The sequence below is a fragment of the Wolffia australiana genome, chromosome 4 (assembly GCF_029677425.1).
Source record: "Wolffia australiana isolate 7733 chromosome 4, ASM2967742v1".
NCBI lineage: Eukaryota > Viridiplantae > Streptophyta > Magnoliopsida > Alismatales > Araceae > Wolffia > Wolffia australiana.
This window is the reverse complement of record NC_135838.1, coordinates 422,391-438,189: the sequence shown is the minus strand read 5'-3', so window position 1 is coordinate 438,189 and position 15,799 is coordinate 422,391. Positions and strand designations below refer to the sequence as shown.

At 42.5% G+C, this 15,799-nt stretch overlaps 2 protein-coding genes across 4 annotated transcripts; one reads left to right on the top strand and one right to left on the bottom strand.

The window, feature by feature from the left end:
- Positions 1 to 569: 569 nt before the first annotated feature.
- On the bottom strand, positions 570 to 9,464 carry CRTISO (carotenoid isomerase). 3 transcript variants are annotated; one of them, XM_078574699.1, is made up of 14 exons: positions 9,008 to 9,464; positions 8,153 to 8,359; positions 7,696 to 7,795; positions 7,537 to 7,619; positions 7,274 to 7,330; positions 7,049 to 7,201; positions 6,896 to 6,974; positions 5,833 to 5,981; positions 4,991 to 5,125; positions 4,683 to 4,796; positions 3,787 to 3,897; positions 2,834 to 2,942; positions 2,658 to 2,741; positions 570 to 866 (listed from the first exon to the last, which is right to left on the bottom strand). In XM_078574699.1, exons 1-13 carry the CDS (start codon positions 9,419 to 9,421, stop codon positions 2,668 to 2,670), a joined length of 1,785 nt encoding a protein of 594 aa, XP_078430825.1. In that variant the 5' UTR covers positions 9,422 to 9,464; the 3' UTR covers positions 570 to 866; positions 2,658 to 2,667. The 3 variants fall into 3 exon arrangements, with proteins under 3 accessions (XP_078430825.1, XP_078430824.1, XP_078430823.1); XM_078574698.1 differs by having other exon boundaries at positions 570 to 805; XM_078574697.1 differs by lacking the exon at positions 570 to 866 and having other exon boundaries at positions 2,464 to 2,741.
- Positions 9,465 to 12,345: 2,881 nt separating this feature from the next.
- Positions 12,346 to 14,747, top strand: LOC144701852 (uncharacterized). Its single transcript, XM_078573639.1, has 3 exons — positions 12,346 to 12,883; positions 14,295 to 14,305; positions 14,398 to 14,747. The coding sequence occupies exons 1-3, from the start codon at positions 12,757 to 12,759 to the stop codon at positions 14,515 to 14,517; spliced, it is 258 nt and encodes an 85-aa protein (XP_078429765.1). The 5' UTR covers positions 12,346 to 12,756; the 3' UTR covers positions 14,518 to 14,747.
- Positions 14,748 to 15,799: the final 1,052 nt, after the last annotated feature.

The following is a 15,799-nucleotide window of genomic DNA, read 5'->3' as shown; positions in this document are numbered from 1 at the left end:
GATTAATATTTCTGCTTTGTGATTTAATGATTTTTCAGATCATGGACGTTCACGATCCTATAGGCCTCTCCTGTACTTAATGATCAAACAAATAATTTTACCCTTCTCTGTTCCTTTTTAGCAATAAAAATAGTTTCTCCTCTTTTTAGCAATAAAAAGAAAACGAAGTTTCACATATTTTTCTTTTTTTCAATGACAATCGCCAAGAACAGTCAAAAAAATGTTATTCACCTTTTTATGCATTATTGGAGCCCATTTCCCAGAACAATCAAATAAAAATCGTCCCCTTTTGTGATCCTTTTTAACCAAACACACGGATGGAGCAATCAAATAGGGTTGCCGGATGGATGACAGATTTGTCAGATTGGACAGGACTCATCTATTCAGTAATCCATCCATGTGGTTGGTTTTTGCTTCAATCATCATGTCCGAATTCATCATCATCAGCATTTCGTCATCAGTCCCATTCTGTCATTCGACCGTAACACCGGATGGAAGGGATGACAGAAAATGGATGACAATTTTGAACATCAATGGTAATTAAATTCCTCATTAATTAAGATTTATCAACCACGACAGCCATTGGCCTCATCAGTTAAAGAGTTTAAAATGACACATAAATAGTCGTTGTCGACTAAAATTCATCATAGAGGATAGTCATCTTCCCCATTTGTGAAAAAAAACTTACTAATTCTGACACTCATCATACCATCAATTGTGCTTCCATAAACTCATCATCATAGCAATAGTTGTCGTCGTCATTGTCAACAAAAATGCATCGTCAACGATCCATCATCCCCATTAACTACACAGCAAAATCATCCATTGTTGTCATAGAGAAAGCCACCACCGTTGTAATAGGAAGTCTTCAAAATTGGCATCAACAAAAAAACATCATCAATACTTGTCCTCTTTGTCAATGAAAAGGTTGTTATCAATGACAGTTGTCATCGGCATTAACACTCATAGTCCTCGTTCATATTATTTCATATTATTTGTATAAGTCTTTGATCGTCGCACTTGACAAAAAATCATCGTTGACCTCACCTGTCCTCACCATCCTCATCGACGATAGCTCTCATCATCATCACGGACAATTATCGTGCCCGTTAATGATGCTTCCATTGACGGCGTCCATAAAAGCAGTCGTCACCAACATCCGTAAAAAAAAAATCATCTTCGCCATCGTCTGTAGTTATCAAAGGGATAGTTGTCGTTGTAGTAGGACATTATTTGTGGAGTACATAAATTTTAGTTTTAGAACACAGAATATAGATTTTAGAAATAGAGTATATTGAAATACAATATGTCATATTTATTCTAGAAAATTTTGATTTTCCCCCCATTTTTCTGTCCATCATTAGTCATCCGTCATCCCCCGTCATTGGTCTGTCATCTGTCATCTCGGATGGATGACTGATAACTGATGATAGAAAAGTTTCCATCCAGCCATCCGTCCACCGGTCTGGCTGATGTCAGACGACCGATTCAGACCGAAGGGATGGCAATTCATCATCTGTCCAACATCCCTACAATCAAGTAAATATTTTCTCCCCTCTTTCATTTCATGTATAGTTCCGGATCGTCCTGGATGTGGATGATGGACGGGACGGGACAAAGATCGTCCGTCCGACGTCCGGAATCAGTGCAGGGACGCGGGCGGGACGGTATTTTCATCCAAGACCTCTGGACAGGAAGGTTTTTTCATCCGAGTCGACGAAAATCATCCCGTCCATTCATCTCGGGACGAATTTCCGTCCTGGTTTTCATCCAACCTCGCGGACGGGACGATTTTTTCGTCCTGGGACGAAAAAACCGTCCCATCTGCAACCCTGCACTGTATTCCTTTGATTTTGAAACAAATAGTACAGAACAGTCAAATAAATAATTTCACCCTTTCCAGCTCTCCTTGAAACCAAATGGTTGGAACAGTCAAAAGATGCCCCTTTTTCTGGCCCAGGACGCTAGAATAAATCATTGTGTTCTTATTATGTTCAGTTTGAAAGGAATCGCCCGGAACAAGTGTTTTTGAGTTTTTTTCTCATAGATTCGTCAGGCCGAGAACAATCAAATTATAAGTTCATCACTGCCTGCAATTTTCAAGAACCAAAAAAAATTTCCCCATTTTCTGCCCCTCAATACATTTTACCCTTTTATTTCCTTTATAAGATTGTTCAAAAAAAAAAAATTCCTTTATAAGACCAATCGCCCGGAAGAGTCAAGTAATGTTTTCCATTTTCCTGTACTTCTCAGAGCTATCGGCCAAAAATAAAGAAATACATAGTTCGCCAAAAACAATCAAATAGATATTTCGTCCTTTTCTGCTTGTCTGAACCAATAGCCAAAAAGTACCAATGAGATATGTTACCCCCTTTTCTACAATTTTTCATAACTAATTCCTAACTGGGCAGAACAATCAAAAAGTAATTCAATCCTTTTCTTTAAATCAACTGGTCAGAAAAATCATATAAATATTTCACCCTCTTCTGTTTTTTCTTGAACCGAAGGCCCAGAACAATAAAATGAGTATTTTCACCCTTTTCTGCACTCTTTGGAACCCATCACGCAGGAGGTTCAAATCGATTATTTCACCTTTTTCTGTTATTTTTGAAATTAATGGGCAAGGACAATGAAATAATTAAGTTAAGAATTTTTACTCTGCTTTCGTCACGCAAGGGAGCGAAACCAGCTGAGAAGGCCGAGCAGGGCGGAGTCCATGGCCTGAGACTTTTTCTCCAACCCTATGAAAAAAGGAGAAAAAAAAGGACCCCAAAATTAAACAAAGAATGAAAGAGAAGAAATGGGGGGCCGAGAAAAAATATAATAGTCTTACCAACGTCAGCGGCGACTCTATGGGCGCACATGATGCCGGAGAAGGCCACCGCGATCACTCCCTGGCCCGGAAAGCAGCTGTCCCCGACGCAATACAGCCCTTCTATCTCCTGAAAAAAGGCCCACCAGTACATCTTAGAGAGAGAAAGACAAGAGAAAAGAGATGGGCCAAATGCGCCACGAGGGAGACCTGGGTCGTGGCACAGAATATCATGAGGAAAATTGTGTGTATGAGAGAGAGTAAGAGAGAGAGCAAGATGGAGGGAGAGAGAGAACGGGGGGAGAAAGGGAGAGAGAGAGTCTGTGGGTGAGAGAGAGATTGACAGAGTGGGAGAGAGAGAGAGAGTGAAAGTCAGAGTGAGGGAGAGTAAAAGTGAGTGAGTGAGCGAGAGAGTTGTAAGGGTGGGAAAGTGAGAGAAAGAGAGAGAATGAAAGAGAGTGAGAGAGTGGGAAAGTGAGAGAGAGAGAATGAAAGAGAGTGAGAGAGTGGGAAGAATGGGAAAGTGAGAGAGAGAGAGAATGAAAGAGAGTGAGTGAGAGAGCGGGAAGAATGGGAAAGTGAGAGAGAGAGAGAATGAAAGAGAGTGAGTGAGAGAGCGGGAAGAGTGGGAAAGTGAGAAAGAGAGAGAGAGAGAATGAAAGTGAGTGAGTGGGAAGAGTGGGAAAGTGAGAGAGAGAGAGAGAATGAAAGCGAGTGAATGAGAGAGGGGCCGGGAAGAATTGGAAACTGAGAGGGAGAGAGAGAGAGGGAGAGGGAGAGAGGGAGAGAGAGAGGGTGAGGGGGAGAGTGAGAGAGAGGGAGAGACGGAGAGGGAGAGGGAGAGAGAGAGAGGGAGAGGGAGAGGGAGAGGGAGAGTGAGAGAGGGAAAGGGAGAGAGGAAGAGGGAGAGGGAGAGTGAGAGAGGGAAAGGGAGAGAGGGAGAGGGAGAGGGAGAGAGAGATGGGTCATCGTACAGTGGTGTTAAACGGCATGCCAAGGAGGCCCATGGGGATTTGGCGGGGCATGGGCCCATAAGTCCCCCCATCTCGAGCAAGGTAGCGCTGGTGCGTTCTGGGGCTGCCCACCTGCAAAAGAACAAACATTAGAACGGAGGGATGTCACTGCCAGCAAAACCCAAGTCCATAAAAATCTCATTGTTTCCCTCCCCAAGCGTCAAGAGATGCCAGAATGGCAGGATAGCAGTATTGAGAGAGGAGAGAGAAAATGAGAGTGAAAATGACAGAGAGAAAGAGGAGAGAGGAGCGAGAAAGGTGAAAGTTAAAGTGACAGAAGAAAGAGAACAAAGAGAGAGAGAGAGGAGAGAGAAAATGATATGAAAAATGACAGAGAGAAAGAGGAGAAACATATGAGAGAGAAGAGGAGAAAGGGAGAGTGAAAGTTACAGAGAGAGAAAGATGAGAGAGAGAGGAGAAAGAGGAGAGAGAAATTGATAGAGAGAGAAAACGAGAGAAATTAATAGATAGAGGAGAAAGAGGAGCAGGAGAGAAAGAGTGAAATTAATAGATAGAGAGGAGAAAGAGGAGAGGGAGAGAAAGAGTGAAATTAATAGATAGAGAGGAGAAAGAGGAGAGGGAGAGAAAGAGGAGTGAAATTAATAGATAGAGAGGAGAAAGAGGAGAGGGAGAGAAAGAGTGAAATTAATAGATAGAGAGGAGAAAGAGGAGAGGGAGAGAAAGAGGAGTGAAATTAATAGATAGAGAGGAGAAAGAGGAGAGAAATTAATAGAGAGAGAGAAGAGAAAGAGAGAGAGGAGGGAGGAAGAGGGAGAAAGTGAGAGTGAAAGTGAACGAGAGAGGAGAGAGAGAGAGAAAGTGAGTAAGAGTGACAGATAAGAGAAATAGACCGACACCTCTTCGAAAACAATGGAACTTTTGAGCCCTGGGAACAGCTTCTGTTCAAGTCTTGCTATGATCTGGTCCGATATCGATCGTTTCTTCTCTTCGTACTCTTTCGGTGACAAATCCTGCATTGCCCACGGAGTTATCATTTATCATACAGATAGAGAGAGATGATAGAAGGAAGAGACGAAGAAGAGATAGCCAAAGAGAGAATAAAGAGAGATAGACGGAAAGGGGAGAGAGAGACAGATGAGGAAGAGGGTAGAGAGAAGAGAAAAAGAGAGGTAAAGATGAGAGAGGAGGCTATAGAGAGGTAAACCTTCCAATCGTCGATGGATGCTGTAGTGAACACGTGGAGGATGTGACGCCCTTCCGGAGCTAGGGAGGGATCCAGAACCGTCGGAATGCTCAGAAATATGCTCCCATAAGGCTTCTCTAACCTCGCCCAATCATCCTGAGGAGAATATTAAGTTCATCAAGTAGACAGATAGATGGGTAGATAGAGATCGATGTACAGATACATGTGAAGGTGGGCAGGATTAGTCATAGGCGGAGAGATAAATAGGTAGATTGATGACAATTAGGTAGCTAGATAGAGAGGGAGACAGACAGATATGTATATAGATAATAAATAGATAAATAGTTAGATTGATGATAGATAGAAAGATAGAGAACATATAGATAATATATGGATAGATAGCTAGATAGTTGATCGACAAGACATATATATAGAGAGAGATGATGATAATTTTGGGCTCCAACTTTCATACTGAGCAATACCTCATGAATAAAATGGCAACAATCGGCGGATGGATAACAGATAGGAAGGTAGGTAGGAACATGGATATACACTGAGAGAGGTACATAAAGATAAAGATAAAGAGAGATATTGAAAACTCAGATGATTGATCGATAAATAGGTATTAATAGAAATATATATATATAGAGAGAGAAATGATACAAATGTCGGGCCCAAGACTACATAGATATATATAAAATAAATGAGACAGACAGACAGAGAGAAAGACTTAGGGGGGAGAGAGAGAGAGAGAGAGAGAGAGAGAGAGAGAGAGAGAGAGAGAGAGAGAGAGAGAGAGAGAGAGAGAGAGAGAGAGAGAGCGAGAGAGAGAGAGAGAGAGATGGTGCGAAAGTTGCAGCTACCTCGAGAATAAAATGGTGACAGTCAGTGCCTGGAGGGAGGACATCGGCTTTCACCCCGAGGTGAATGGAGAGGAAAGATGGCGACTTCTCATACACTCTCTGGAAGTTCTCCTCCTCCTTTGGAAGTTGTTTCATTTTCAGAAGCTTTTCTGCAATTCACAAGGTCGCCCGTCACGTGTTTATGCCAATTATGTTTCAGGAAAAGGACAAGAGAAAATGATGTGGATCTCATCCAGAAGATCCGAACGGTTATCGTGACATTTGATATCTCGCGGTACTGATGATCAGAAAGAACACGAGCATGTTGTTTAAAAAATTGAAGGAGATGAAGAGAAAACGTGCGACTAGTGACACCAATTTAGATGCTTATGAGGACATAGATGTCGCAGCAGATGAGGAACATGATGAAAATCCACCACAACGATTACTGCCTGCCGTCATGTTTAGCTTCAGGCGACAAACAATGATGTAGCAACTATGACAATCATGAATCTGTAGCGATGGTGTCAACAATGAGGATGAAGTTTATCATGATGATTGAAGATTAGAATCTCTCTCAAAAGTGTACCATCTGGTGGCATTTGAGATCACATGCTACTCATGATAAGAAATCACATAAAATGTTAGCGGAGAAAACTGAGATAAAGAGAATCAAATGTGAAATGCAGCTGATCTTAGGTGCCACTGATGGCATCAACTTAGATGATTATTTAGACGGATGATGCTGTAGTGTAAAATAGGGTTCAGTGTTCATCATCCCTGTCATCATGACAAGTATAACTTATATATGAATCCCTCTCTCTCTCCGTCTCCATCATGATAATGATGATGACGATGACAACATACTCATCGCCATCATCATTTGACAGCAGCTAAGATGACAATGACAACCTGTGTGAATCAGGATGAGGATGGCGAACTCGTTGTCAACCTCCTACACTAGAACACAGTCATGCTCAGCTTCACGACAACAATGACTTAGATAATTATGATGATGACATTGATGACATAAAATGAAGACATTTATGATGACAGTGATAACAATGATGAAGAGAATCTACACCGAAGGTGTCCCATCTGGTGGCATTTGAGATCACAGTCTTGGCAAAGAACTCCCGTCCATCAGAGATCCGAACCCCAACCTGCGAACAGACGTAAATTTAGAGAGAAACAGGATTAGATGAATCGCTTAAAATCTAAATCTTGCTGGGCTCACCGCCTTGCCATCCTGCAGGATGATCTTGGTCACATTTGCCTTATACAGGATATTGCTCCCTTTGTCTATTAATCCGCTGGCCAATGCCCTTGCTATGCCACCGACGCCACCAACAGGGTAGTTGATCCCCCCAAAATGCCTGTCGCAGAGGACCTGAGTAGAAATGAAAAAAGGCTGGGTCTCAGAATAAGCTGGGTCTCAATGTCAAAAAAGTTAGGACCTTACCATGCTTGCATTGATCATTGGCGTCTTCAAGGCGTTGACGGTGCTCACTATAAAACACTGTGGGGAGCAGAAGTCTCACTTAGAATTCTGGAGGATATGAAGGCAGAATTCTTACATGAGTATGTACACTTCCAGAGAGACATGAAAGATACAGAGGGAAATAATGTATGCTCAGTCAGAGAGAGAGAGAGAGAGAGAGAGAGAGAGAGAGAGAGAGAGAGAGAGAGAGAGAGAGAGAGAGAGAGAGAGAGAGAGAGAGCTACCTCGGCATCAATAAAAGATAGTAATTCAGGGTCCCGAATATATTTCCGAGCAATATGCCCAGCGTTCTGAGGCAAGTAGTAGGCTGAAACAAAAGGTCGTCAATCTCTGAAGCTGCAGGCTAAAGAAAAAAGAAAGAAAGAATGTGAGTGGTAGGATACCAAGAGTGAGACATTCCACGGGCTTCTTGAAAAATTGCCCGAACAGGTAAATCGGCTCCTCCAATGACTTCAGTTCCAGAGAGTTCAGTGCATTGAAAATCTGCTCCACGAATCACACACCCGTGAAAAAAAGAGCTTATGGTGTAGGATGAGATAAATGATTATATAAATTTACGCAATATAATCGACCTTCTGTTGAAATCCTCCAACATTTCTAACACTATGGAGTAGCGTATCAAAAAATAATCCTCAGTAGCCATAGATTGATCAGCTATTCTTTAATCAATAATCAATTTATTTTTAATGGGATCTTTTAATAGATTAAAGATTATCGATTCAAAATAATGATAGATGATTTTTCCTTCAATTAAGCCGATAAAAAATAATCATCCATCCGAAATATTCTGTAAAATTAAATCGTCGATTGAAATATAATAATATAAGGAACATAATGGACCTTCCAGCAGTCGCCGTAGAAACTGAGAATTCCCTTCTCTTCGTGGGGAAACCTTCGGACGAGCTCAGATATGAAATTGTCATAATCTCTGTGAACTCGAATAGAGATATTGGAAGGAAGATGGAAATGCACAGTTGTTGGATCCGGAATGGTTTCCATGCGGTACCCAACTGCCGCCAGCGCCTGAGTAATCAGATTGAGGTTCCCCTACACGTCAAAATACCCCAAAAAGAAGGTAGGTCGTAGTTAGTTTTTTTTCTAAAAGCAAACTTTCACTGGGAAAATCTAAAACGTCATAAAAATCTTGGACGATGATGTAAGTTTAACCTCCGATTCAGTAAAGTGTTGAAAAGATCGATAAAAATGACGGAAAATTATTTATAAAAAGTGATAATTCATCTCAGCAATGTCAAGAATCCTTTTAAAAAATAAAAATTAAGATTCCTTACTGTAGCATTATAAAATATTTCACAACGCACGGAAAATTTCGAGAGTAACTAGTGTTCGATTGCCTTCAAAAGGTGAAAAAACTGAGATGTTGAAGGGAATAATCATCATCATCATCATCAAATAATGATCCTTCACCAGACAGCGAGCAGAGATCCTTGCGGAAATAATATTTCTAAGCACCTTTTTAAATAAGTTCTTACATAACATGAAAAAAAAAGGATGGAGATTAAAGCCGTCACACGAGCGGTAGAAAATTTAATCAGTTGTCATAAGAAATCGGGGTTCTGAAAAAGAAACAAACAATCCCGATTCCCAAGTCAAAAAAAGTATGGCCATTGCAAACTCGAATAAATAAGACAAAAGCAAACAAAACTAAAAACAATCAATATAAGAGATTCCAGAAACCTTATCGCTGAAGCCGAACATGACGGATGAGCCGACGTCGAAGGTGTAACCATCGCGCTCGTAGTAACCCGAGCTGCCGCCGGGGATGACGTACTTCTCAAGCACCAGAACCTTCGCCCCCTTCACCGCCAGTTGCGTGGCCGCCACGAGCCCCCCGATCCCCGATCCGATCACGATTGCGTCGTAATTCACCTCCGCCGACGACGCCACTGCCAAATCATCGCCGATTACCGCCGCTTCCGCTCTCGCATTCATCGTTATCCCACTTCCCTTGGTAGAAATACTCCCCGATTTCGCTTCATTCCTCGATTTCCGCCTCGCCGGGGAAGAACAAGCGAATCTCCGACGATTCAAGCCACCTTGGCACGGCGGCGCCGCCGTCGGCGGCGGCGGATCGAACGCCAGCGTCGCCATTGGATCTTCCCTAGAGAGAGAGTGGAGCTCTATCCTCTCTCTCTTCGCCGCCATTGAAGCTTTTATCCTTACTGCCATTCAAGATTTGAGTTTCATATTTGTAAGAAAACCCAGAAAAATAAATTATCGTAGGCCATCCCCCAACTTTTAGGATTTGTTAAAATATGCCATATATATTAATAAAGTCAACAAAAAATACGAGAAAGTTTTTTTACAAGGCGAATGACTTTGAACAGAAAATATGAGATAAAGTCAAAAAAATCAGAAAAATGAACCTATCTCCTTGGCGTCCCCTAAAGTGCATGATTATTTAAAGTATGTGATAGGAGAGAATTGGAGATGTTAACAACCTAATACACATGAATAAAGTTGACAAAATAATTAGAAATTTTTTTTATAAGGCGAATGATGTTGAACTTATTATGGTTGAGTTGATTAGTAGTATTCTTAATCGACCAAATTATTAATTCCACGTGATAAAATTTTAATACGTAACTATAAAGTCAAAGAATTGAACCATGTTCATGCTGTCCCCTAAAGTTTATGATTGTTAAAGTGTTTTAGAGGGGATAATTGTACATATCAAAAATTGAATACACATGAATCAAATCAACACAAAATAAGTGAAGGTTTGTTTTCAAGGCCAATGATTTTGAAGTACGGTTGAGTTTATCTAAAATTTATATTCTCTTTAAGATTATACTTTGTGGCGTTACTTATAAAATATCCCGAGTAAATTAGATAGAATTAAAATTTGTACTTATTAAAAATTAAATACATGTGAATAAAGTCAACACAAATTAAGGAAAATATTTATAATAAACTGAATGATGTTGAACTAATTGTGTCTTAATTTATTTATAACATACTGCATTATATTTTTTTAGGCGTTGAATATGCACAAATTTAAATCACCTAAATAAATTTGACCCAGTTAAAATTTGTGCATGTTAAACATTTAGTACGGAGTTGTAAGGAACAAAAAGTATGGAAAATAGTTTGTTTACATGGCAAACGATATTTAACTAATTATGGGTGGATTTATTAACCGTGTTCTGTGTTGCATGTTTTATTTGAGATTTGACTATGTATGTTACAAATTAAAATAACCTGACTAAATTGACCGAATTGAAAAGTGCACATGTTAAACATTAGATACACAGTAATAAAGTCAACAAAAAACATGCAAAAAAGTTTGTTCCCGAGGTGAATTGATATTGAACTAATTGTGGGTCGGGTTTATTCACTTTATTCTAAAACCTATGTTTTCTTTAGGCTTTCATTAGGTATGTAACAAATTAAAAAAACATGAACAAATTCCATCGAATTAAACAAAATGTCGAGACTTATTATATCATAATTTAAATTTATGGAGACCTGTTCTAAACTTTTTTTATTTTTTAAGCCACAACATTTTACAGCATCTCCTAATTCTCCAGTCTAGTACTCGGCCAATTTATATCTTATAATTGACGATACTTTATCAGGACTAAAATAAAATAGTGTGAATTCAGCAAGAAATATCTAGGAAACTTGAGCCACAAGAGGGATATCCACTTAATGAAGACATAATAGTAGATAAAGCAATATGAAGTTTGGAGATATGACTTATTCTCTGGACCTTATCCTGATTCTAAATATTTTAGCTTATTTGAAGCTGATGGACGAAGCCAAGGACAACACATTTATGTAGGCAAAATTATTAAAATAGCGAAATAAACTCAACTTGTAAAACGGAATTCGACCCTGATATAGAGTGAGAAAGAGAAGAGAAGAGAGAGACTAGAGAGAAGAGGGATAGGAGAGAGGGAGAGAGAAGAAAGGTAGATAGTAGACAAGACAGAGAGAGAGAGGAGATAGAACCAAGAGAGAGGGAGAGAGATAAATAGAGAGAAAAGAGAGATTGGGAGGATGAGAGATTCGAACATTGAGAGAGACGAGAGACAGGGAGGTAGGCATCGGGGATCGGATCGGATCGTTCGAATCTTGATCGAAAGATTCGAACGAACAATACTTATTCGAACAGCTCTGTTCGAATCTTTCGATCGAACAGACCCGTTGTTCGTGTTCGATCGAAAGTTTCGAACGAACATTTTGGTTTGTTCGTGTTGGATCGGCCATTTGTTCGAACTGTTCGAACAAAATCGAACAAGTTCGAACAAGTGGCCGGTGGCTCGCCGGAGACTGCCCGCGGCTGGCGGTGCTGCACAGGCGATCCTCCTCCTCCTCCGCCGCCGCCTCCTCCCGGAGAGCCACCAGCCGGCGGAGCTCCGCCGTCGTCTCCGCCGCGACCTCCGCGCGGAGTCTGAGCTTGCTCACGGCCTGCTCCTCCCTCTTCTCCGCAACGGCAGAAGAAGCCTCTCCTCCGTCGACTTCCTCCTCTCCTCTGCTTGGCCCGCCGGAGGGGCTGAGCTTGGACGCCGGCGCCGCTGGAGCCGGTCCGCGACCACGTGGAATGCGTCTGGTCGGATTCGAACATTCGAACCGATACGATTCGAACAACGCGTTCGAATCGGATTGAATTCGAACATTCGATCCGAACATCCATCTTGTTCGAACAATCCGATCCGAACAGACGCGCTGATCGTGTTCGGATCGCATCTGAACAGGACAGATCGGTGTTCGGATTCGTTCGTTCGAATGCCCGATCCGATCAAACATTCGAACGATCTGTCCGATTCGGACAGATCGGGGATTCGGACGAGCGAGAGAGAGAGAGAGGAGAGAAAGAGAGCAGAGAGGAGAGATGAAAGCGAGAGAGAGCGCGAGAGAGAGAGAGGAAAGAGGAGAGAAAGAGAGCGAAAGCGAGAGAGAGCGCGAGAGAGAGAGAGGAAAGAGGAGAGAAAGAGAGCGAAAGCGAGAGAGAGAGAGAAAAGAGGAGAGAAAGAGAGCGAAAGCGAGAGAGAGAGAGGAAAGAGGAGAGAAAGAGAGCGAAAGCGAGAGAGAGCGCGAGAGAGAGAGAGGAAAGATGAGAGAAAGAGAGCGGGAGAGAGAGAGAGGAAAGATGAGAGAAAGAGAGCGGGAGAGAGGGCAAGTGTCCAAGGCATGGGGCAAGCAGAATTATTTGATGGTCCGAGTTGGCCAGCGGAGGGAGAGGAAACGACTGAAATAGCCCCAGAGATCATTTAAGACGCCCTTTTGCTTTCTCCTCTCTTTCCCTCTCTACCGTTGCTTCTAGACTCTGCCGTGCCAAGGCCAGTCCACACACGCTTCTGCTTCCACATATAGAGGAGTATAGAGAGAGAAACAGAAGAGAGAGAGAGAAAAACAGCACAGAGAGAGAGAGAGAGAGAGAGAGAGAGAGAGAGAGAGAAGCAGAAGAGAGAGAAACAGAGATGGAGGGGACGAGCTGTGCTGGGTTGGTGGCGGTGATGGCGGTGTCGGGCAGCGTTGCGCTGGTGGCTGCGCAGCTTCAGCGCCGCCTCTCGTCGGAGTTCATGAAGAAGGTCAAGCTAGAGCTCGGTACGCCCATTTCTCTCTCTACCCATCCAAGACGACGATCTATCTCTCTCTCTTACTTCCCCAACCCCTTCTTCCTCTCCCTCGCATCATTCTCCATGTCTCTCTCTTCCCCCTCACCCTGTTCCTTCCCATGTCTGGCAAAATTTTCCCTCTCTACAACATATCCCGCTCCTCCCCCTCCCCCCAATCGTCCCCCATCTCTCTCTCATCCCCAACTCCCTCTTTCTCCACATTTCTTCATCGTTTTCTCTCTCTATGACATAACCCACTTCTCCGAACCATCTTCCATCATTTCTCTCTCTAAGACATGACCGTTCTCCCCCTCTCTCCGATCGTTGGCCGTCTATCTCTCTCTCTACTTCTTCCTCCGTCCCCCATCTCTCTCTCATCCCCGACTCCCTCATTCTCCACATTTCTTCATCGTTTTCTCTCGCTATGACGTAATCCACTCCTCCTCCGAAACATCTTCCATTATTTCTCTCCCTAAGACATGACCCTTTTCTCCCACTTCTCTCCGATCTTTGGCCGTCTATCTCTCTCTCTACTTCTTCCTCTGTCCCCCATCTCTCTCTCGTCCCCAACTCCTTCATTCTCCACATTTCTTCTTCGTTTTCTCTCTCTATGACATACCCACTTCTCCTCCGAACCATCTTCCATCATTTCTCTCTCTAAGACATGACCCGCGTCTTCCCCTCTCTTCTATAGTTGCCCGTATATCTCTCTCTCTACTCCTTCCTCTGTCTCCCATCTCTCTCGCACCCCCAACTCCCTCTTTCTCCACATTTCTTCATCGTTTTCTCTCTCTATGACATACCCACTTCTCCTCCGAACCATCTTCCATCATTTCTCTCTCTAAGACATGACCCGCGTCTTCCCCTCTCTTCTATAGCTGCCCGTCTATCTCTCTCTCTACTCCTTCCTCTGTCTCCCATCTCTCTCGCACCCCCAACTCCCTCTTTCTCCACATTTCTTCATCGTTTTCTCTCTCTATGACATACCCACTTCTCCTCCGAACCATCTTCCATCATTTCTCTCTCTAAGACATGACCCGCGTCTTCCCCTCTCTCCGATCCTTGCCCATGTATCTCTCTCTCTACTCCTTCCTCTGTCTCCCATCTCTCTCGCACCCCCAACTCCCTCTTTCTCCACATTTCTTCTTCGTTTTCTCTCTCTATGACATACCCACTTCTCCTCCGAACCATCTTCCATCATTTCTCTCTCTAAGACATGACCCGCGTCTTCCCCTCTCTCGGATCCTTGCCCATGTATCTCTCTCTCTACTCCTTCCTCTGTCTCCCATCTCTCTCGCACCCCCAACTCCCTCTTTCTCCACATTTCTTCATCGTTTTCTCTCTCTATGACGTAACCCACTTCTCTTCCGAACCATCGTCCATCATTTTCTCTCTCTAAGACATGACCCGCGTCTTCCCCTCTCTCCGATCCTTGCCCATGTATCTCTCTCTCTACTCCTTCCTCTGTCATCGTTCCAATTCTCTCTCTTTGCATCAGGGGGAAGAGAGAGAAACTGCATGGGGAAGAAGGGAAAGAAGGTGAGATTCGCGGATGACGTGGCCGAGCCGTCGGCGAACAACGACGAGTATCGGCGGCGGCGGCAGGCGGCGCCGCCCATCTGAAACGGACGGCGGGGATCACCCGGCGAGAGAGATCTGGCCGTCCACTAACACCATCGCATCTCCTTTCTCTCTCTAAAATATTTCTCCCGTGAAGTCCAGAGTTGACCTTTCACGGTGTCCATAGACTGTGAACCTGTTCCTTTCTCTCTCTAAAGTCCCCTCCCCCGTGAAGGGTGTAGATTCCTTTTTCTTTCTCTGTACATGCATCTAAACAAAGCTTTTTCTCTCTACACCTGTGTCTCTCTAGATCTTTCAACAATTTCAATTTACACCTCTCTCTCTCTCTCTCTATCTCTACCTGTCAATTTCTTCAATTAATGGTTGTGCATTATTATCCTGCCTAGTTTCTATAGATAGTTTCCTTGTCTTTACTCAAAATTCTGATTTTTTACTCTGTATTGTTGTCTCTACATCTCTCTTGGCCTGTCTCTTGTGCAAGTAGGAAAAGCCCTTTTTTTCTTTTAACATTAATGTACTCTCTACTTTCTCTATTCTCTCTGTTGCCTCTCTCGTTTCTCCCTCTCTTTCCTCTCTCTTATTTCTCTCTCCCCTCTTTTCTCTTTCTCCTCGTTCTCTCTCTTCTCTTCTCTCTTCCTATTCTCTCTTTCTCCTCGTTCTCTCTCTTCTCTCCCTCTTCTCTCTTTCTCCTCTTTCTCTCTCTTCTCTCCCATTCCTCCCTCGTAGTACTCTCGCCCTCTTTAAACTCTTATATCTTTATCTGTCTCTCGTTATATTTGTATTCTTGTAATGTTTCTCTGGAAGTTGAAAAAAGTTTTAAGAATAGATAGTGGAGGCAGAAAGTGGGAAAGTAGAGAGAGACATGACAAAGTTCTTTTATTGAGATATTCTTCACATTTTTCCATCAGAATGTCTACTTAGTCATGTTTGAAAGTAACTTGGAGTTTGAAGCACCCTCCATTGTCTTATCACTCAAAAAATGAGAATCAATCCCACTATGTTTCGGCTTAGTGGGGCTTCAAATATTTTTACCATCTTGGATAATTTGGCACAATCCCAGAACTGACCGTATGAAACTAAAAATAGGTGATTATATAGTAAATATTATCAAGATAATCCCTAATTTTTTAGATATCCAAGATTTCAGACATATATTTGAATTTTGAAACAACAAAAAATAAAAAAATTCTAAAGGAGTTTGTTGAACTAAGAGGGGGTGAATTAGTTCTACTTCTTTTATTTATATAGATTCCTTCTTTAACTCTCTCTTACTTCACTCAAGGGACAATAAATTTTTACCCTGCTTGGGGGCACTAATGTGCCC